The sequence below is a fragment of the Trachemys scripta genome, chromosome 3 (genome assembly GCF_013100865.1).
Source record: "Trachemys scripta elegans isolate TJP31775 chromosome 3, CAS_Tse_1.0, whole genome shotgun sequence".
NCBI lineage: Eukaryota > Metazoa > Chordata > Testudines > Emydidae > Trachemys > Trachemys scripta.
The window spans coordinates 4565421-4587550 of NC_048300.1; the positions used below are offsets into that span (position 1 = coordinate 4565421).

General features: G+C 51.6%; 2 protein-coding genes across 4 annotated transcripts in view; one reads left to right on the forward strand and one right to left on the reverse strand.

The window, feature by feature from the left end:
• Positions 1–6286, forward strand: part of TTBK1 (tau tubulin kinase 1) — a 152125-nt gene extending 145839 nt beyond the window's left edge. For both annotated transcript variants that reach the window (XM_034764007.1, XM_034764008.1), the window contains one exon: positions 1005–6286. In XM_034764007.1, coding sequence (XP_034619898.1) covers positions 1005–1410 — 406 coding nt within the window. In that variant the 3' untranslated portion in view covers positions 1411–6286. The remainder of the gene's footprint in view (positions 1–1004) is intronic.
• Positions 6287–12272: 5986 nt separating this feature from the next.
• Positions 12273–22130, reverse strand: part of DHX57 (DExH-box helicase 57) — a 33182-nt gene continuing 23324 nt past the window's right edge. For both annotated transcript variants that reach the window (XM_034764010.1, XM_034764009.1), the window contains 7 exons: positions 20415–20510; positions 20239–20322; positions 19560–19694; positions 17774–17848; positions 16520–16654; positions 12843–13043; positions 12273–12705 (listed from right to left, as the gene is read on the reverse strand). In XM_034764010.1, coding sequence (XP_034619901.1) covers positions 12562–12705; positions 12843–13043; positions 16520–16654; positions 17774–17848; positions 19560–19694; positions 20239–20322; positions 20415–20510 — 870 coding nt within the window. In that variant the 3' untranslated portion in view covers positions 12273–12561. The remainder of the gene's footprint in view (positions 12706–12842; positions 13044–16519; positions 16655–17773; positions 17849–19559; positions 19695–20238; positions 20323–20414; positions 20511–22130) is intronic.

The window sequence follows — 22130 nt, forward strand, 5'->3', positions numbered from 1 at the left end:
CGACCCGCCCCCCGTTTCTTGACTGCCCCCTCCAGAACCTCCCTGCCCCTTCTCCTGCCCCCTGGTCCCCTTACCGTGCTGCTCAGAACAGGGTGTTGGGCTCTGTGTGAGCCGGACACGTGGCTGAGCTCCCCAGCACAACACACAACGCGGTCCCTGGCCCTGCACAGTGCTGCCGGAGCGGGGCGCGGGGCTGCAGGGGAGGAGGAACTGCCGGCTCAGAATGCAGGGGGGGGGGAGGAGGAGCTCCTCTACAGCTGCTCCGGAGTCCAGCCCGTGACTTTCCTGCAGCCCTCCCAGCCGCTCGCTCTGCTCTGCCGGGGAGGGGGGAAATCCCGGACATTTTGAGTGCTTTACAAATTCCCCCCAGTCGCTATTTTTAGCACAAAAAGGAGGACATGTCTGGGTAAATCCGGACGAATGGTAACCCTAAGCACTGGGCTGGTGCCCAAAGTGCCAATGGGCCCTGTGGTGCTGGCTGCCGCCTGAGGGAGGCCAGGTCTCTGCCCAGAGCGCTGGCAGCCTTAGGAGAAGCGACCAGGGAAAGGCTGGGGAGAGAGCAGCGGCATGGACGCAGATGGCTCTTGTCTACCTGCCCGTCCCACCATCAGCCCGTTTCTCCCACTCACCTACCCCATGGTCCATCTCCCCTGGGCCTGGCCATGAGACACTGGCTGGTTTCCTGCAGGGCTCAGCGATGGTACAGGGGTGTGGCTGTTAACCCCAGCCTGGCCCCTCCCTAGGCCGAGCCGGGAGCCCTGCAGCCAGCCCGGCCCCGGGGGTGGCTCGGTGTCAGGTCTGAGGCAGTTCAAGAAAGAAACGCCAGCCTGCGGATTGGGCCCCTGCTCTGGGCCGCAGAGACACGGCCATGTGCTGCTGGCCTCCCTGTGCGCTGGCACTGGCTGGCGTGCCAGTGAGAGCACCAGGGGATTGCCTGGCAAATAGCCCAGAGCCTTGGGTTTACCCCCCTCATCTCCTCTCCCCTCTCCTCTCTCTCCCTGCAGGCTTCAGAGGACAGCTGGGACTGCGCCCAGTGACTCCCCACTGAAACAGCTCCAGAGCCGGCTCCCTTCCTCCCCGAGTCCAGCTCCTCCTCCTCCCCCGTGGAGCTGTGCTCCCCCCTGGAGCCCCAGCCTGCCCCCACGCAACCTCAGTGCTTCCCCCAAAAGCCAGTCACTGTCCAGACGGGAGAGTCCTTCGCCCTCCCGGCAGCATAGGCCAGGGGCTGCCCTGCAGCGAGTTCAACCGTCTCCCCGCCCTCAACCCCGAGTCCTGGCGCGGGGGCTGCTGGGCGATCCCCTGGCCTCCCCAGGCCTGGCCAGGAAAGGACAAAGAGGGAAAACCCAGACTCCGAGCCCAGCAACCAAAGGAAGGCAAGTGTCCGCGGAAGGCAAGGCCACGGCCAGATAATGATCTTCTGCCGCCAACCCGTCAGGCTGGCTAACTCCTGCGTCTAGTGTACACTGAGCTGCCGTACACGCCGGAGCCACGAGCGGCTCGCAGCTCGCTGCACTTCAGCGCTTCACTCCCTCCCACGCCCACGCCGGCCGGAAACCGCTGCCCCACCGCGGGCTCGGCCGCAGCGCACGCTTGCTATTGCAAACCACCAACCAGCGCCTCAGGCAGCCTGCCTAGTGCCTGACCCCCCACCCCGCCCTTTTCTCCTGCTCACTTAGCAATACCAGTCTCCACTCCAGCGCGCTGACACGTGAGCTTTAGAGAGCAGCAGTCGAAGTCGGTGGAGAGGGGACCGGCGTGGGCGCTGCGCCCACTGGGAGGAGAGGGCTCTGGAACTGTAGGGAGCTGCCCCCCCCCCCCTCCAGTGTGTTGTTCCAGGAAGCCCCCCCCCGCCTCGCCTGCTGTACTTGCACTGACAGTGGTTACAACCCACCTCCTGCCCCGCGAGCCAGGGAGCGCCGCTCGCTGAGCAAGGAGAGCAGGCCAGGCGGAGAGGAGCTGCAGGTATCTCTCAGCAGGCGGGCGGGGAAGCGCACCTTTACCAGCTGCTGCAGGGAGCCGGGCACCGGTGCTCGGTGACGCCCCCAGGCCAGTCTGTCTGTGGCGGCAGGTGGGTTTGTGTGACCAAGCCCGGGCTGCACTGACAGCTTGCCAGGGGCCCAAGGGCTAGGGGGGCAGATTGCAGCCCCCTCCATCTGGGATAGCAAACTGTGCCCCATACTAAAGAGGTGGGTGTCACTGAATGCCTTTTGTGCGGGTGCCCCTGCACCGAACTGCCTTGTGCTTTGTCGTCACACTGCCAGGTGGTGGGGGGGGGGGGGGGGCTGCACAGTGGCTTTACCACTGCAGGGGGGTGACTCTTGTGTACTACAGACAGGTGCTGCTGCTTTGCAGCCAGAGATGGGCCGGCCCGTTACTGATACACTAGCGTATAACTAGCTGATTTGGGCAGGTAGGGTTTATGGCTTCCTCCGCCTGCACTCTCAGCCCAAACTATGTGAATGTAGTGGCAGGGTCAGATTAAGGCCCCAGTTCCGGATGTCACGTGACCCCTGCCAACCCCCAGCTCTCATTTTAAAACCCCTTTACCCTTCATGGCTGGGAAGCAATGCTCGAAAACCATGAGCCACATGTAACCGATGCCGCCATGTCTGCCTGAGTCTGCAGAGAGTCGGAGAGAGGCAAAATGTTCCATTCATCTCCACGGGGGCAATGCCAGGCCCCACGGCTCTGGGGAGCCCTACCTGCGCTACGCCAGCACTGGGGGCTGAGAGCGGCAGAAGAATACAACACGTGCTGCCCGCCCAGGCCTGCAGAGGCGCCCAGCTGCCGGTGTAAAGATTCAGGGGGGTGGTAAAGACTAATAAGGCCAGGGCTGGCCTACAGCGCGCTCTGGCTTACAGGGTAAGGGAGCTCACTGCAAGACTAGGCATTAAAAACAGCCAAATGCAAGGTCATATTCCTGACAACCAAGACTGCAGCTCACACTTCTAGGGGTCATGCAGGGCTAAACGGGAATATCAAGTAGACACAGGGGGTGAGCTGACTTCTCTGTACAGCATGAGCAGAGTTGCCAACACTTGCAATTTTAGTGTCTCTCCCGCTCTCATTATTCAGGGTTTTCCTTGAAGCCTCTGTTGCTGGAGCCATGCAAATCTCAGCCTCCAGAGTTTTTTAAGCTGAGCGCTAGACCTCCTGCGTAAAACCGTAACCCAGTGGCTGCCTCCAGGCCCAGGCGGCCCAGGGAAAGCCCCACACCGAATTGTTTAGTTAAAGGTCAGCCGTAACCAAGCCCTCCTGCTTTTAGGCTGCGTGGGCTTCGGGACACAGCATCAGTGAGCCCATAACCGGCCCCTGTGTCCCGGGCTGGGGGGGGGCCACACGGCCAGGAGCTGTTACACATTGGAAAGGGTTCAGAAAAGAGCCACACACATGTTTAAATGGCTGGAAAACCCTCCTGCCAGCACCGGGACTGAGCGGCAGGCTGGCACCATGCTCCTTCCATAAACCCTGCCTGCCCCGGAGTGCCTGCTTCCTCCGGGCTGGGAGAGACACGACGGGCCTAGGCAGGGGGACATGGGGAGGGAAATGCTCTGGGTAAGGGGCAGAGACGGCCCCAAGGCTAGGAGAGCAGAGGCAGCACAAAGGGCCCTGAGGCTGGCCAGAGGGAGGGCAGAAGGGCGGTACACAGAGACTGACCTGATTTCTCCAGCTCGGCGGGCAGGCGAGGGCACATTTGGCTGGCTGCTTTGCAGGGCCAAGGGGGTCCGCAGCACAGCACAGAGCCCGCTGGAGCTTCATCAAGCCAGTGACATAACGAAGGTCAGCAAATGGGCCTGCTGCAGCCAGCGGAAGGTTCTGTGGGGCTCCTACTTCTTGAACCCACCTTGTACCATGGTTGCCACAGCAAAAGGTGCGGGGCTGGGCAGGGAGGAGAGCATGGTGAAGGGTCTCAGCCATACAGAGCGTTACCTGCTGCCGTGAGTGTGAATGGAGAAACAGCCTACGTGTGCAGCAAGGCCTGTGAGCAGCCATGGGGCAGCGAGGGAGAGGTACTGTGGGCAACGGGCAGCAGCAGCCGGGCATTGTATCCACAGTTCAGGTGGTTGGGGTCTGGCGCCCTTTGATCGCCCGGCCACAGAGCAGGCAGTGTGTGACTATAAACAGGGGCAAACTTGCTGCCGCATGGGCCGTGATACCTCACGTTGATGCCAAGGGCCGTGGGCTGGGGCCCTGAGCCTGCTGCCTTCTCCCACTGCTGTCTACCCCTTGTAGCTTCTCCAGTCCCTGCCGTGCCCCTGGGCCTGGGCTGTATGCAGGCTGGACACACCCACTCCGTTAGGAGGCCTTGTCTACACACACATGCACTGCTTTAGTTAAGCTGGTGCAGTCAAACCCGTGCACACCCTGCCGTGGACACGCTTGTTTTGGTTTAAGCCCAGCTTACTGTGGGTTCACATAACCTGTTCCCAAGCCACTTTAGCTAACCGGCAATAAGCCCCTTTTACCCTGGGTGCTCCACCTCGGGGCTGGCACTGATTTAACTAATGGGGTTCCGTTTACACCTTTAGCCCAGTGCACCGTCTCTCTGTATTCACACCCCGACAGGCACAAACGTAACACAGCGTGAAGGCCAGTTTGAACCATGAGCTGAGCGTCTGCACCCTCTCCCTGCCTCAGGTTAGACGCCCACCTTGGTGAGCAGAGCAGGCTGAGGGGCTTCGCTCACCTGCAGGGGGCTAGCCGAATGCTACAGGCAATACATCCATAGCTGGGGCTTCTCTGCAGGCCCCCCGCTGCCTCTCCAGCGTTGGGGCCTAGCCTCAGGTACGCCCCTCGCTGCCCCGTACCTGCGAGCGCTGCCCCGCTGCAGTCCCCTTGAGGAGCAGTGGAAGCACCTGTACTGGTGGAGCCCAGCCTGCATGGGAGGGGGTTTGCCCTGCTCCAGGCTGCCCCCAGGCCAGTAACAGCGGTGATGGCGTCATTGCCCCACAGCATGAGGAAGCGCACAACACGTGGTGATCCCAAGTGCCCACTGCTGGCCAGCGCTAGCTGGGGGCTGCTTTTTATCTGCCCCGGGGGTCACACCAGTGCAAAGCTGTTAAAAGTGGGGCTAGTTCCCCCTCAGAGATGGGCTCTGCGTCCGCGTGGTGGCTGGGCTGTGACTGATGGCCAGAAGCCGGTCCCGTGGCCCCCACCTTGTGCGCGCTATTCACTACATCGTTCCCTCCTTCTAGCAGCTTTGCTCCTGGCGGGGCCTGTCCAGTCAGTCCGTCTTGCTGTCTCGGGGGTTAGGGGCTGTCAGACCCTGCAGACCTTTCTGGGTTAGCCCCTCTAGCCAGCCCCTGCAGCCAGCACTGCCTGAGGGGGATGGGGGGGGGCGGACCTTGCAGAAAGAACAAGGATTTTTCCTTCCTTTTGTTCACACACCTGTAAATAAACAAAGTCACACGCTGTACGTTAATGCGCCCTCAGCCCACGGCGCGGAGCCACCGGTGAGGCTGCTGCTGAATTCAGGGCTCTAGTCTCCCCTTTGGACCTCAAACCTGTCCCACCAGGAATGGAGGTGAACGCGCTGCCCCTGAGCCGTGAGATCACCCCCACACCAGCGGGCCTCTAGGGTGCTTATGGGGCCCCTGCGGTGCTCACTGGCAGAGACTGGGGGGGGCTTGCGCTGTCCCTTACACCATGGAAACGCTCTCCTCCCGCTTACACCCACTGGAGTCAGCGGCACGGCCGGCCCTGTATTCCTCGAGTGCCGGCAGGGAGCATACATGGGGCTCAGGGGGATTGTGAGGGAAAGCCAGGGAAACAGTATCTTTGGAAACAGGTGTCACTGCCCCGGTGCTGTATTACGTGCTGGCACCTTTGTCGCGCTCTGTCCGAAGTGATGGCACCTGGCTCTTAACTGCAGACGCTACACCTGGAGCAACTCTGTTAATTTCCTTCTCAGCCAAGCAAAGTGTTCTGACCGGGAGCCAGGCCTTCTGCTCCCCAGTCCTGTCTGCCCGGCCCTGCTCCTGGGGCCCACGGCTCCACCTCCATCCGTTCTGCGCATTCGTTAGGAAAGCCACTCTAGAATGTTTACACATCGCAACTAGAATGTACAACTACCACCAAGGACGGCGAAGCTGGGCTAACTGCATGGCAAACGTCTCAGCCATCCAGCCTGGCATGCGTCACAGAGACCCTGCTGTGTACAAATCCACCTGCCAACTGCCGGATCATGTCCTGGACCAGCTGATGATGCATCAGACGCAGCTGTCATAATTAGATTTGTTCTGAAAAGGGGATTGTCAATCATGCCATTAAAAGCCTGCCTATCTTTTCATTGGTGTCTTCTGCCCTTTATTTGATTTCATGCAGGTGATGTGCTGTTAGGGAACGGAGCCCATCTCTTCACGTGACAGCAGAAAGGTACCCCTGGGAAAATCCCATTACATAAAGTTACAGGTGTTTCAACCGGAGCCCGGAGTGGTTTCCCAGTCCTCTAGCCAGGGCCACCTCATGGCAACCTGCCCCCACTGCATCATTCCCAAGTTCCCCAGAGAGCTCAAAGTTTTCTGATTCTTCTCGAGGTCTCCACAACAGTCTGTTCTCCCCTCCATACTGCACCCACTCCCCGTCTCTCCGCTGTACCCAACCAGAGCATTCCCTGAGTCCCAGGCTTTGCTCAATGGCCCCACTCCCTACCTATAGGGACTCTCCTTAGCCCCTGCAGGCCCAGCCTTGGGTGAGAGAAGGGTCCTCAGGCCCTGGCCGCTCCCTGCTGGGTCCACTCTAACCTATGTTTCATGACTTTCCCTCCCCAGCATGCCCCAGCAGACGTTGCTCCTCTGCAGACCGTATTCCTTATGGGGAGCAAGGCTGACGGCCCAACAAGGGAGGAGAGGGGTTTGAGAGCCAGAATGATTCTGAGATGTCTGGGGGAAGGAGCGTGGCAGCAGAGTCAGAGGCATGGAGAGCGAGGGCCTTTTAGCCAGCAAGCGCACATCCGTCTGCGATGCATTCAGGTGGAGGAACCAAGGGCTGGTAGAAGGCGTCAACAGCCCATTGACACAGTGTACTTCAGAAAGCCTTAGACCATGTTCCTTCACCAAAAGCTTGTAAGCAAAGTGAGCAGTCCTGGGATCAGAGGGAAAGGCCTCTCTTGGATCAGTGGCTGGTTAAAAAAGAGGAAACAAAGGCTAGAAGTAAAAAACAGAGGTAAATAATTTGCCAGAGAATGTTGTGAAGGCCACAGGATGGTGTCCCTAGCCTCTGTTTGCCAGAAGCTGGGAATAGGCGACAGGGGATGGATCACTTGATGATTCCCTGTTCTGTTCATTCCCTCTGGGGCACCTGGCATTGGCCACTGTTGGAAGACAGGAGACTGGGCTAGATGGACCTTTGGTCTGACCCAGTATGGCTGTTCTTAAATAACAGGGTCCCTCAAGGAGCTGTACTGGGACCGGTGCTGTTCAACATACTTATAAATGATCTGGAAAAGGGGGTAAACAGGGAGGTGGCAAAGTTTGATACAAAATTACTTAAGTCGAAAGCAGGCTGCGAAGAGCTACAATGGGATCTTGCAAACTCGGGTGACTGAGCAACAAGATGGCAGATGAAATGCTGTGTTAAGAAATGCAAAGTGATGCACATTGGAAAACAGACTCCCAACTATCCATATAAAATGATGGGGTCTAATTAGCTGTTACCACTCAAGAAAGATCTTGGAGTCATTGTGGATAGTTCTCTGAAAACATCCACTCAATAGGCAGCGGCAGTCAAACAAGTGAACAGAATGTTAGGAAGAGGCTAGATGACGGGATGGATCACTCGATGCCTTGTTCTGTTAATTCCCTCTGAAGCGTCTGGTCCCGGCTGCTGCTGGACGGCAGGACATTGGGCTAGATGGACCATTGGGCTGACCCAGTCTGGCCGTTCTTATGTAGCTCCAAGGCGGGGGTGGGATCAGAGCATGAGTCCTGAGTGCAGCGCTCAGCCCCGCACAGGAGGCGGCGGGGAGTGGGACATCCCACAGGGGGACAGAGGACAAGCTCTGAGCTGGGGGGGTTCCCATGTGGTAAATGGGAAGGAATGAAAAGGGGATGGTTGGAAAAACAGGATTCAAGGCATGTAGGCAAGAGAAGCGCTAGTAGTGGCCTGCTGCAGGGCAGCGCCCCGTGCCCCTCTCCAGCCCCCCGAAGGGCCTCAAACCGCTCCCGCCCTCTGACCCTCAGCCTGCCTCACCTTACAGAAGCATCCATCAGTCTCCTGGCTCACACTCCCTGGCCCTGCCTTGGAGCAGAGTCCGATGGCCCCGCACAGTGGCAGGCGTCACACAAAGCTGCCTCGGACCCTGTGCCATACGTCCTGGCTTGCTTTGTGGCAAGACCAAGTTGCATGGCACTGCCCTTCCCAGGCCTGGCTGCCGGCGCTGCCGTGTTTCCAGCACTGGGACTGGTGGGGATCAACTGGCTCAGCTCCGGGTGAGACGCTCTGGGCCAAGCCAGCGGCTGGGTGCGCGCGTTGAGGGCCTGGGGGTTGCTGTCTTTCCCAGAGGGGTTACATTCCAATGTGGGCAGACGTTTGGAACCTCAGGCCACGGGGCACTCACAGATCAGTTGGCTACAGCGGGTTGCAAGCACTAGGTGCATAACAATACAGTAAGGAACCAAGCTTCAGTGACTGCGCAATGTGGTGACTGCAGCCTTAACCCGAATGGGTCTCACGTCCCACCGATTCCCCATCGCCCACAGGCTCAGCTGGTTCCAGGTGGCAGCTCCCAACCCCGGGCAGCGACAGCGGGCGGCTGTGCCCACGGTCCTGCCAGCTCCCGGCAGGTCTGTGTGATTCGTGTAACGCCACTCGGCAAGCGGGGCTCAATCCTGCTCTTGGTGAGCTGGAGCCGGAGACCTACTAGGACCAAGCAGTGATAGGGGCTGTTCCCACCCCCAACCCCCCCTTGGCTCAGCTGTCTGCTCTGGCCTCCCCTTTGGCCTGTGAGCTCTTGGGGGGGGCAGAGCCTGCCCCTTACTGTGCTGCCCTCCCCCAGCTCAGAGACCTAAAGGCCAGGAATTCCCCTTCCCCCGAGCCGCCTCCACCTCCGCTGAGCCTGCAAGGCTCCCGCAGAAGGGAAGTGTGTGGGGGGCAGGGAGCTACAGGGAGAGATGAGAGGAGGGGACTAGCTGCTGTCCCAGGCTCAAGCTACCGAGGGGGGGGCTGGGGCCGGGCGCCAGCCCAGACAAGGTGCCAAGCTGGACCCAGGCCTGAGGCTCGCTCTGTGTACGGAGCAGGGCGACAAAGGCGCTGCAAAGGTGGGGGCTGGTTTATTTGCCGGCGGCGGTGTTGTGGGACGGGGGAAAAAAACAGCCCACGCCAGGCACCGCGCCCGGACCCAGTGGGGCTGCCCCAGCAAAGGCAATGGGGCGGGAGTGAAGCCCTGGGGGGGCAGGGCGGCCGGACACACCCCATGAAAGGGAGCCGACAGAGCCGAGACACTGGGACCCTTTCCTGGCAGCGAAGGCGAGGAAGGGTTAATGGGGGCGCTCTGGGCCACAAAAGAGCAACTTGATAAAAAGAAACTGACATGAAATTTAGACTAGAAAAAAACCCAGATTAATGGTGCTGGCAGAGCACAGCCCGGCCTGGGATGAGCTTTCCACACAGCGCTCTGCCAGTGCCCCTCACTCCTGACCCTGCTAGCCCAGCCCTGGGCTCCACTCCCTCCCCACTGCTCTGCCAATGCCTCTCAGGCCTGACTTGATGCCCCTGGCCCTGGAGTCGTCCCCCTCCCGCAGCTCTGCTGATGCCCCTCAAGTCCGACCCGCAGTTTTCCCTATTACATGGTGTTTACCAGCCTCCTTGATTACTAACCACCTAGAAAGTGTTGCAGCAGCCTCATGCACTAGAACCTCACCCTGCTTCTGTCCCGAAATATGCATTAAACGCCTCTGTCAGACAAACCTCAGCAGCGCCACGTTACGTCACAGCTCATGCCCCCAACCTCTGCAGCCTTCTGAGCTGAGAAACCTCAACGCCAAAGTCCTCGGAACGGAGAGTAACCACATGGTCAAGCTCTCAGCAGGCTCTTCTGAGCTGGGAGAGGCCAGCTCTGCTCACATAAGATCTTTGTGTTCAGAGGATCCCCTTCATGTTATGACCTTATTTCAAACCAGGACTGAGGCCTGGAGTAAAATTCTCCAGTTAATTCTTGGTAACCAGGCACTGCTGCCATGCACGGAGCAGGACCTCTAGTGCTCTCACTTTGGAAGGCGGCTACTGGCTCTCAGCGCTCTGTCACAGGCCGGCACAAAGGTTCAGAATCTTCCTCTTTGCCAAGGTGCACTGGGTTCATCCAGCCGTTAGAGCCTCTCATGCTAGCCCGGCCCTTCTTCACAGCGGTGGTGGGGCTGCAGTCACATAGGAGCACACGAGTCATGCTAAAAGAGAGGACGAGTTCTGGAAAGCGAGATGTGTCTGTGGCCAGAACTGTTACACGTTTCTCCTTCCAACAACTCTGATGCTGAAAGAATCCAGCTGCAAGTGGCCCCCTGGACCCCTAAGAGTGCAGGATGTCGCCGCTTGGAATCGCAAGGTACCAATTCCAGCTCCAGGGGACAGCCCCACACTAGCTCTGATCATGGGAGCTCACCGAACAGCAGTGGCGCTGCAGCAGTGCATGTCGTGGGAGGGACTGGAAGTACCTCAGGTGGGATCGGACTCGGCAGCTAGCCCCTCTCCTGCTACTCACACCACTGCAGCAACACGTCTATTTTTAGTGAATTCGCTCGCGCCGAGCTACCCGGGGTACGTCTCCTCGCGCCGCCAATCACAGCCCTGCTCCAGGTGCCGACACACCCTAGTCAGTAGGGCTATTGGCCTTGAATGACCCAAGCAAAACTTTGTGCTAACTCCATTACAGACAGGAGACCAGCATGAAAAGGGACAGAGCAATAATCCTTTAGCCTTCACTGCAAGAACACAAAACGGGAGGGGGAGCGGAAGGACACCAGCGGTGACAGCAACATCTCCATCACTTTCAGCTGAATGTGAAATGGGGCATCAGCTTTCCTTTCTCAGCTCCAGTTGCGGGACCCTAGTGCCGGTACCAGGTAAAAGCTGCTTCTCATGAGCTAGTGGCTGGTAAATCTTGGAGAGGCATTTCCCACAGGCCTGGGAAGGATTCTTTTCTCTCTCCCCACTTGCTTCTAGATGAGCACATGGCAAATGAGCAAACGGGATTTGTCTGCACAACTGTTCTGCTCACAGATCTAGCTCCAGGGGCACTGTCTGTTTGCTTCCTGCGTTTTCAGTGTTTGTACTGCTACGGCCTCAATGGTTAGCCTGTTTTCCATGGAGGGATATGTCCACACTAGAACTTTTCTTGGTATAACTTATGTTGCTTAGGGGTGTGAAAAAACCACCTGTGAGTGACCTAAGTTACACTGACAGAAGCGCCCATGTGGACAGCGCTGTGTCGGTGGGAGACGTCTGCTCTATTTAGTGCTTAAGGAGAGCAGGTGGTGCATGTGGAGGAAGGAATGAAGCCTGAAGCTTGCACTGTCTTGGCTCTCTCTCCACTCACCCGCTGATCATCAAGGAGGTGCTATAGCTTTTGAGTCAAGAATGAACGATGGGGACTGCCCCAGCTCGTCCCCCATCCCCAGTTCTGCCCCCATCTCCGCCTTCAGCCCAAACTCCTCAGCTGTGGAAGCCTGGGCTGTGCAGTAATGGGTGGGGGGGCATGGACAGATTCCATTACTGGTATGGGGGAGAAGTTTGGGCACCACTGCTCTATAACAATCGTGGTGCAACCCCACTACACCCGGGCAGGATACGAAATCCTAGTGGGACTTGTCAGAGCCAGGTTCAAACAAGCACAAACATTCAGCTCAATGAATAACTAGGGGCAGACCCGCTTAGCACACTGATGAGGGACCAACACACTTAGTTTTAAAGACAATCCACTAGTTTAATGACCAACTCACGTACCAGTCCTTAAATTGAGCTCATTTAACATCTGCTGTATCCTAAAATGATTGATAAGTGCAGATATCAGACTCAACAGTGGGGGAAGGTACAATTCTTGGCCAAGTAGTTTATACTGAATTTAGAAAAGTTCTGGGCAGCCTGACCAGGTAACGCGCGCTCTCTCGCTCTCTCCGCCCAGATAATTATGTTGCTCCAAGGGCAAGCTGCATGGCACGTGATTCCTTGATCTTCCTCACAAAAGTCAGCTGAAAGTGCTATACCGGAAAAAATACAAACACTGACCAAAATGAGACTACATAAAACATACTTCCAGCACTGAACAGAATTCATTTTTAAAAAAAAAAACAAATTCTATGCTTTTCTTCTCTGATTTGGAGTTTTCTATTACTATCATGAGAATTGCCAGCTTCCCACTCCCTAGTTTGTTCCGTGAGCCCTTTCATTTTTGGCAGAAGCCATTTTGCTTAGGTTTATTTCTTTGACTATTTTCCGAAAGCTAAAATGGCATTTACCAGTTTAGCTCTACCCGGATCAGCGCCACACTCTGACAGTACAAAAACACTGCGGTACCAGAATCCATTTCCGAGCAGCAGTTAGCAGTGGGTCTTTAGAAAAGTGCTTCTTAGATTACTGGGTGGTCACAAGCTTTACAATCATACTAATGATACGGGATCCTCGTGGGCACGTGCATAAATCCATGCTGGGATTCTTGATCTTATCCTGGAGTAACTGGTCTAGTTCACAGCGCAGTTCTTTCACCAGCTCTGCCACCTGAAGCAAACAGGGAAACACCCCCCCAAATATCATGAAATGACTTCTCCTCTGTACTCTACACCTGCATGTTCTGCATGTTGCAGAAGCAGAGCAAGGTTTGAAGCACTCACAATCTTGCTCGTGGGTTTCATTACCTGGTGGGAGGCTGCTGCGAAACGAATCCATCCGTCATCAAGCGAAATGACAAACTCCCCCCGTTGCAGCTGCACGTGGACCTGCCCTCCTCCAAACAAGACCAGTGGGTACACCGACACCATGCTGCAGTCCCGGATGAACACACGGCTGGTTTTGATCTTCTCGTGGTACACCAAGTAGGGGCTGTCAAAGTGCCTGGTCTGGAACATTCAATGCCAGAAGATTGCAGTCAGTTAGGAGTAAGAATGGTGATTACATTAGTGTCACTGAGCGCACATGTTCAGTCAGTTAAGGAATAAATCTGATTCCCATTCCCCTGCAGACTACGGGCTTGCTCGCTACCCTGTGCGTATAAAACAGCATATACAATTTATTTTTATTATAAAAAAAACAAACCTTAAATGTTTTAGACACACAAACGTCTCTTATCAAAACATATTTCACACTTAAAACTACAGGGTTTATTAAACCGAGGGATTAACTGCAGTTACTGAATTAAATTGATTATTTCACATCAGCCTGGGAACATTTTCAAATATGCCTAAACAAAAGTGACTGGCACTTCAGTTCTTACTCGCTTGTCTCTTGAAAAAGATCCAGTCTCCTAAGTTACTCGGGCTGACCTATTGTGCCATATTGATAAAGCTTGGCCTCAAACGTTAGATGTTTTCCCCAATTCTTTCTTTATACAGAAAAGCAGCCTCTAACTCAGTGTTTGTGATAGAAGGTCATGGAGTCAGTATATTTATTTTGTTATTTCAATGTTCTAAGGCAGTGGTTCTCAAACTTGTTCCGCCGCTTGTGCAGGAAAAGCCCCTGGTGGGCCGGGCAGGTTTGTTTACCTGCCACGTCCGCAGGTTTGGCCGATCGCGGCTCCCACTGGCCGCGGTTCGCTGCTCCAGGCCAATGGGAGCTGCAGAAAGCGGCGTGGGCCGAGGGACGTACTGGCCGCCGCTTCCCGCAGCCCCCATTGGCCTAGAACAGTGAACCGCAGCCAGTGGGAGCCGTGATTGGCCAAACCTGTGGACACAGCAGGTAAACAAACCGGCTCAGCCCGCCAGGGGCTTTCCCTACATAAGCGTCGGAACAAGTTTGGGAACCACTGTTCTAAGGGGTAAGTTTAGGCTTTAACATATTTTGTTTTTAATTCACAGTTCATTTTAAGAAGAAAAACTTATAATTTCAACAACAAGATAAAAAAAAATCCAATTTAAATAAAAAATCTGACTATTTTTTCAAAACCATCATTGATTTTTATCCACCCTGGGTGGTGGGACAGGCCATTGGCTCTGCTTGTTCTCCCCTCCGGTCTCATTCTACTGAGACAGGTGCCTCTATTCATCCTGTGATATCTGTGTCCCTTTTGAGCACCACAGACTGACAGCAAGGATGGGGAGGAGCGGCTGGATGCATGGTGCGCTCTCCTCCGGGGAGAGGGGATTGCTGGTAAGAATCTACCTGGGAGTCATTGCCCGCTTCCTCCGCACAGCTGCCCTTCCCGCGAGTGCAAGAGGGTTTTGCTGCAGCTGCTCGCAGGGACCACATGGCATTGATTTGTTTGTATTTCTAAAACGTGCCATTGCAGAGCTCACAATGTCACGTATAACATAATCCTGTCTCCTCCACCTCGTCTCCCGTGCGCGCTCTCTTCTGCCCTTCATCAGAATCTCCCACAAATGTCTACGCCTCTTCCATACTGCCCCTGCTCATAGTATGGCCTCCCTGAGCTAATCTTCTAGGACACTACCCTCTTGTCTTTCCAATCTCTCCTCAGGACCCACCTCAGCAACAGGGCCTATAGGAAATCCGCCAATTACTGACAGTGCCTTGACTTCCCCACACCCAGGTAGGATAGCAAGGAGTGTTTGAGGGGTAAGTAGTTCATTCTTATGTTAGTTTAGACTCAGACTGATTCACCAGGATAGATTTATAAACACTTAAGTTTTACAATACTCCAATAGGCTATTATATTTAATAATCTAATATGGATTTTTAACAGCTAATTTGTATCCTCGAAAAGGAGAACAGCGTTACCTCATGTACCACTTTAATAAAAAGAACACCCGTTCAATGGTAGGTTTCCCTCATGTTATCTTTATTAATGGGAGATCATCAACTTCAAAGAAAATTATTGCATTTGATCTCATAAGAACGGCCGTACTGGGTCAGACCAAAGGTCCATCTAGCCCAGTATCCTGTCTACCGACAGTGGCCAATGCCAGGTGTCCCAGAGGGAGTGAACCTAACAGGTAATGATCAAGTGATCTCTCTCCTGCCATCCATCCTCTGACAAAGAGAGGCTAGGGACACCCCATTCCTTACCCATCCTGGCTAATAGCCTTTAATGGACTTAACCTCCATGAATTTATCCAGTTCTCTTTTAAACGGTGTTATAGTCCTAGCCTTCACAACCCCCTCAGGCAAGGAGTTCCACAAGTTGACTGTGCGCTGGGTGAAGAACTTCCTTTTATTTGTTTTAAACCTGCTGCCCATTAATTTCATTTGGTGGCCCCTAGTTCTTGTATTATGGGAATAAGTAAATAACTTTTCCTTATCTACTTTCTCCACATCACTTATGATTTTATATACCTCTATCATATCCCCCGTTAGTCTCCTCTTTTCCAAGCTGAAAAGTCCTAGCCTCTAATCTCTCCTCATATGGGACCCGTTCCAAACCCCTAATCATTTTAGTTGCCCTTCTCTAGTGCCAGTATATCTTTTTTGAGATGAGGAGACCATATCTGTATGCCGTATTCAAGATGTGGGCGTACCATCGATTTATATAAGGGCAATAACATATTCTCCGTCTTATTCTCTCCCCACTTTTTAATGATTCCTAACATCCTGTTTGCTTTTTTGACCGCCCCTGCACATTGCGTGGACGTCTTCAGAGAACTATCCACGATGACTCCAAGATCTTTTTCCTTATTAGTTGTAGCTAAATTAGCCCCCATCATATTGTATGTATAGTTGGGGTTATTTTTTCCAATGTGCATTACTTTACATTTATCCACATTAAATTTCATTTGCTATTTTGTTGCCCAATCACTTAGTTTTCTGAGATCTTTTTGAAGTTCTTCCCAGTCTGCTTTGGTCCTAACTATCTTGAGCAGTTTAGTATCATCTGCAAACTTTGCCACCTCACTTTTTACCTCTTTCTCCAGATCATTTATCTCATATGAAGAAGTGATACTGTGCATTTCAACAGTGAATTATTTACAAATAAAGTATTTCAGTGGTAGAAATATGAGCCCACATATTCAGTCAATTTGCCTGTGTAAAGATGCTACATGCATAAACAGTTGCCATTTCATGCACAATTCCTGAGATTGCATGGACAATTGTGGTGGTCCTACAGGCACAACCCCCTGCAATTGTGGTAACTCCGCATGAATGTGTGTTCTTGCAATTGTGAAAATCTGGGCCATGAAGTTGCTTGACCCTACAAACTTAACTTCATAATTTGAGTTTCTGTCGTCTGTTGTAACAGAGGTTCTTACCTGTGATCTGTGCCATTCTTTAAAACCCACCACTGAGAGGATTTCAATCATGCCGTTGCTGTATTTTTAAGACTGGTCAGTACTCTAGTTCATAATCCAAGCAGCATTTAGTTGAAGTAATGTCTTTTTTTTAAATGTAGACAATGTATTTTACTGAGTTGGAAAAAAATCCTTACTTGATAATTCACCGAGGAAGGATGAATGTGAACGTAACCGTCATTTTTTGTAACGAACTTCAACTCCTCTGCCTTTGGGTGCAATTTAACTGCTCCTGCACTGGTATACTGGTATTTCCCCTCGGGGGTTTTCACCTAAAAATGAAGATAATAAATAGTAACAAAATAAATCTCTCTCTTTCTCTCTCACACCTCCTGCCCCAAGTAAGCAGTTTTTCCCCACGTCTATTACTATGGCAATACCAACACGAATCATAGAATATCAGGGTTAGAAGGGACCTCAGGAAGTATCTAGTCCAACCCCCTTGCTCAGACCAGGACCATCCCCAACTAAATCATCCCAGCCAGGGCTTTGTCAAGCCTGATCTTAAAAACCTCTAAGGAAGGAGATTCCACCACCTCCCTAGGTAACCCATTCCAGTGCTTCACCACCCTCCTAGTGAAAAAGTTTTTCCTAATATCCAACCTAAACCTCCCCCCTTAGTATTACAGTAGACATTAAGAAAGGCTTCTGTGTTGCATTCCAGCTTGCAGCTAACCCAATATTTTCAGTTGCTCGTAACTCTCAAACAAATGCTTTTTAGGATATGGTTTTGCTTGGTCTCAGCCCAGAGGTGACTTTGGAAGCATCTAGACCCCATTACCAGAGTACTGTCAGCACTCTGCAAAACTACTCGATACAGTTTGGGGGTCGGTTTTAAAACGTTCCAGCTTTCGTCCCAGAATTCATTTCCTTCTGCTCATGTTCAGACTGTGGCGTATGGTGGTTCCTGATGCATGCGCCTGGCATCTTAAGGTCACTCTCAAAATAGAAGTCTTGGAATAACAGCAGTAGCCGGCTACATGAGTTTGTAAATGGGAGTTCAGTTGCCAAGGCCTAAAGCAATAGGGGCAGCATGCTCAGTGGAGGTATCATAGCCTTAAACTGGAGGCAGTCTGTCTCCTGCTGAGAATAACCCACCTTGATTGATTACTCTCGTTAGAGTTGGTATGGCAACACCCATTTTTTCATGTTCTCTGTGTGTATATATATATATATATCTTCCTACTGTACTTTCCACTGCATGTATTTTCCATTCCGATGAAGCGGGTTTTAGCCCACGAAAGTTTATGCTCAAATAAATTTGTTAGTCTCTAAGGTGCCACAAGTACTCCTCATTCTTTTTGCAGAATCAAAGCATTCAGTACAGATCTGCCACTCAAAAGGGAGCGGGACGCAAATGAAGATGGAAAAGGAAAAAAGCACCCTCTTACCTGGACAACATTGGGATACAGAGCAGCACATAATATTGCTGATATCAACTTGATGTTCTCTGCATTAGAGTTTGCCTGTGAAATAAATACATACAATAAGTACTACAATTCCAGGTTACTACCTACATGCCTTATACCAGTGACCCTTCAACGAAAACCAGGGATTTCTTGATTCACTATAGAACATGACTTCATATTAAAACTAAATTACTGACACTGTTGGTATCCTCCTTTTGAGCCAACTATGTAACTTCATATTAGGAGCAGTTAATGGATTCTGCACTCTTGACTATACTTTTTTTTAACCTTTAATTAAACTAAATTGCCAATTAATTTGCAATAGTTAATATGTTTGTCAGCTAATCTGGACACTCCTCAAACATTTATTCCATGCTACTAAGTAGTTGATTCCTAGGGTAAATCACAAACCATCCCAGGTCCGCACGATGATGTAGTCTCACCATTCTATGCTTGGTGTCCTGCTCCAGACCTGCCAGTCGGCATAAGGAGATTCCACAGCTATTAAAACCTACATCAGCTGTCTCTACTGCTCCATGCGGCCTGCGTGATCTCCTTAGCAAAGCACACTCCTGCTTTCATAGGGCTGAAATGCCCTCAACCACATCTAATACCCAGTATCTATCTCCTGTTCCCAAAATGAGAGTTGCATTAATTGCAACATTTGGTATCAGTGCACAGATAATATGGCCATGAGTGAGATATATGAACATATCTAGAATAGGTCATTGCTCCAGGTTGGATCCATGCCTTCACACTGTTTGGAATGTAGGCCATAGACAGCAATCTAGTGTGCACCAACCTGGAAGTGGGTTACTTTACTGACTTGGTGGGCTAAGATCACATCTGCACATGTGCCCAGAAAGAACAGACAAGTTATCCCACAATATGCTGTGAAAGAATTCACAAGACAGCTCTGATTAGAGCATGGATATGAACCATGAGCTGCTAAGAACCATGGGAAATGCCTCCAGAAGGCCTAGCACCTGACCTGACTGAGTGCAGCACCAGTGTGGATCCAGCAACTCGAGTGTGATTGCTCTCACCTCTCACTCGGGCCGGGCCAGTTTGAGTGGTCACACCAGTGTGCCAGTCACTCAAGTGAACTGTACAGCGTGGACAAGGCCTTAACTACTCCAGTGGTTAATTCCTTCAATTGATAATTAACTAGAGGTTAAAAACAGTCGGATGGTGCATACCAGACATTCGGTTTCCTTGGATCTATTATGCTCCCTGGATTCACTCATAGTGCCTTCCACGCTACAGAACTGGCCAGGAGAGCGCAGCCATCCTTTCCAACATGGACCTCGCAACAGTCATCTACACCTCTGTCCCGTTGTGATTACAGCTCTCATTAGGGCTATACTGGAAAGCCGCACTAGGAGAGTGCAGAAAAGCGACCCACCTCCAATCGCACTGCCTGTGCAGATCCACGCTGTGGGAATTGCATGTCCTGCCACAGGGCTATGGCAGAGTGGTTATTCATTAGACAGTGTGCATGCACCTCAGATTTGTTGCTGTAGAACCAAGAGTATAAAATCTCCCAGCGGCTAACTCCCTCAGTGTCTGACCCCAGACCTATATTACAATACGAGTCTCCAAAGTAGAAGGGAGGAGGGATGGTAGATTGAAAAAGAAGAAAATGGCGACCACTAATCACATTGGATAGTGAGACAAGCCAGCTCCAGCAAGCACACCACACCGAACGTTGCTACAAAGGCCGATTAGAGACCAAAGCAGCAGTTTAAAGCACTAACGCTCCAGTTACCTCTTCTCCTGTAGCATCCAAAACACCGTCTCCTCGAGACCACCTCTTCTCCATGTCCCTGGCTCTTAACCCCTCCTTCACAAATCCAATGTCCGACAGCAGCTCTGTGAATTGCCTTTTTAGGCTCGCCATTTCCTACAAGTCAACAGAAAGCCTTGAAGAGTGCCACGTGCATATGAGGTTAATTCACACCAGATTCCCCAGTTAAAACACCAATCACAAGGACTATCCTTTGGCATCTCTCGCCATCACCTATGATCACTTCGGTTGCTTGCAGTAAGACAACCAGCGGATATGTGAGAACTCCAGGAAATGGCACCCATTTGAAGACGTTATCCAATCAAACAGAGTAGGGAGAGCTTGCCGTTAAGGTTGACAGGTTCCCAAACCCAGCTTTTGCCATTGTTCAGAACTTTCTCGAGTCAATTCCTTCTGAGCTGAAATATTCCAACATTGGTCTGAGCCTCGGGTTGATTTTGAAGTTAAACATATCTGGTTACACTAGGATTACAGGCTCAGACAGTCAGTAATATTTCCCAGCTCGCGGCTGAACTTGGAAGATCTGAAGGATGGGGCAGGGAGAGGAGGTGAAATAAAGAGGGATGTGATTGACAAGATGATGGAGATTACTGTCTTTTTAAAAATAATCGTGAAAAATACCGAATCAAAACTGACTTACTTGAAGAACTCTTCCTGATAAGAAGTTCTCCCGGCAATAGCTGTAGCTTGCACGAGAACTCTCTTTGGTACTCAAGCGCCATCCCTAAATAATGGAAAAACCAAACTTTATGAATGATGCCTTGAATTTCAGAACACGGACACACTTTGGATCTGGGTCACTGATTTTTAGCTCACCTTATAAGCCTGGAGAAGAGCCAGGTAATCACTGTTTCCTATTGCAAATTCCAGCTTTTTTTTGTTCGCTTCCTCCCTTTTATCCCATGGAGACACCTAAATAAATAGATTGACACATTTCATCTCTGCTTCTCCCGTCGTTGCTCAAAGCAGGTGCTTTCTCATCGGGGAGGCACGTTGTCTTTCTTACATGACCAGTAAGCTACTGAATGCAGTGCTCATATCCATGACAAAAAATGTTTCCTAAGCAGTAACGGAAGTCATCTGGGTATATTGCCTACGCAGACTCCGCTGTCGGAGTTGCATGCTGTGATCCACTGGTCCCAGAACCATCCCTAAGCAATATATTCATTAGGGGAGGAATGCATACTGACCACAGATTTGATATTCTAAAAAGCTTCACTTCCAGAACAGTCCTAAGCAACTCTGTTTCCCCTACTCTCAATCACGTAACTGTCAAGAAACAGAAGGAGGGAGGATCAGGCTGCATCTGCAGAAGCAACATGCTGGGGAACAACCTTCCTTTCTCTTTCAGAGAACGGCCTCTGCAGACCTCATTGGAGGAGATTAGGAAGCATTAGAAAGGCCTTGTCTACACTAGAGAAAACCCTGAGCCTACCACCTTCCCCCTTCTGACTGGGAATGAATGTCTCACAGCCGAAACACTTGAGAGGGGAATGCCCCTGCACCAGGCCCTCCATATGTCAACTGGTGGCTCAGGAAAGAAATAATTAAAAGCAGAGCCCTGCTCTGGACCTGCACAAGGCCAAAACCTATCAAAACCATATCTTTAAAACCCCTAACAATTTCATTCAGTTAAAGCTAAAAGGAGAAATGTACAATGGAGAAGGAAAGAGGAGGGAAGAGAAAGTCTGAAAGCCACCTATCTTCTATGGAAAGAGAATGGCTATGGGATGGGGCATTTTGGAACCATGATTCAACAAAACAGATCTGCGGCTGACGTATGGGCACCAAACACAATTATGCCGCTCTAATACATTCCAGACTTACGCAACTCCGACGGTGAGGGATTTGCAGAGGCAATTTCATGATTGTATTGTCCACAATAGAGACTGTCGGTACCATTAACTATAGCTGGCAAAGCCATATACTGAGATGGAATGCTCAGTCCTGATCTTTGCGATGAGGTTGTATATTGCTTTAGACAGATATCTAAAAACTACAGAACAAACAGCTGATTTTACAAGCTAAGCGGACGTGCACACACACAGCCTGAGATCAGGAATCAACATTATATTCAGAGCTCAGAACTGTCAGCTTCATAACCCCCACGAACACTAACACCACTGCTTCCAAACACAGGTTGGCATAGGATATGTAAAGCACACACCTATAATTTCACGAGGACTATTCCTTGCACACACATTCATAGATTGTACTTCTGGGCTCAGCAAGAATTAAAAATTGAAGCTTTATGTACTCGTTAATATTTATAATCACTTCAAGCTTTGATCAATTTCATACTCTTGAACAGGACTGCTGTTCTCTTGGTGTTATTTTGGCCTCTACTTACATTATTTGAAAACAATAATTAGTTATTCTGCTCAAAAGAATTCCACCCTCCAGTAAAATATTATGTTCTTTTTATTAGGGATCAAACTGTTCTTGATACTTCTGTCTCTGCATGTACTTATGATATGAATATTTCCAGTTCAGACACAAAAACATTTCAAACTAACACAAAGATGCTCTGTG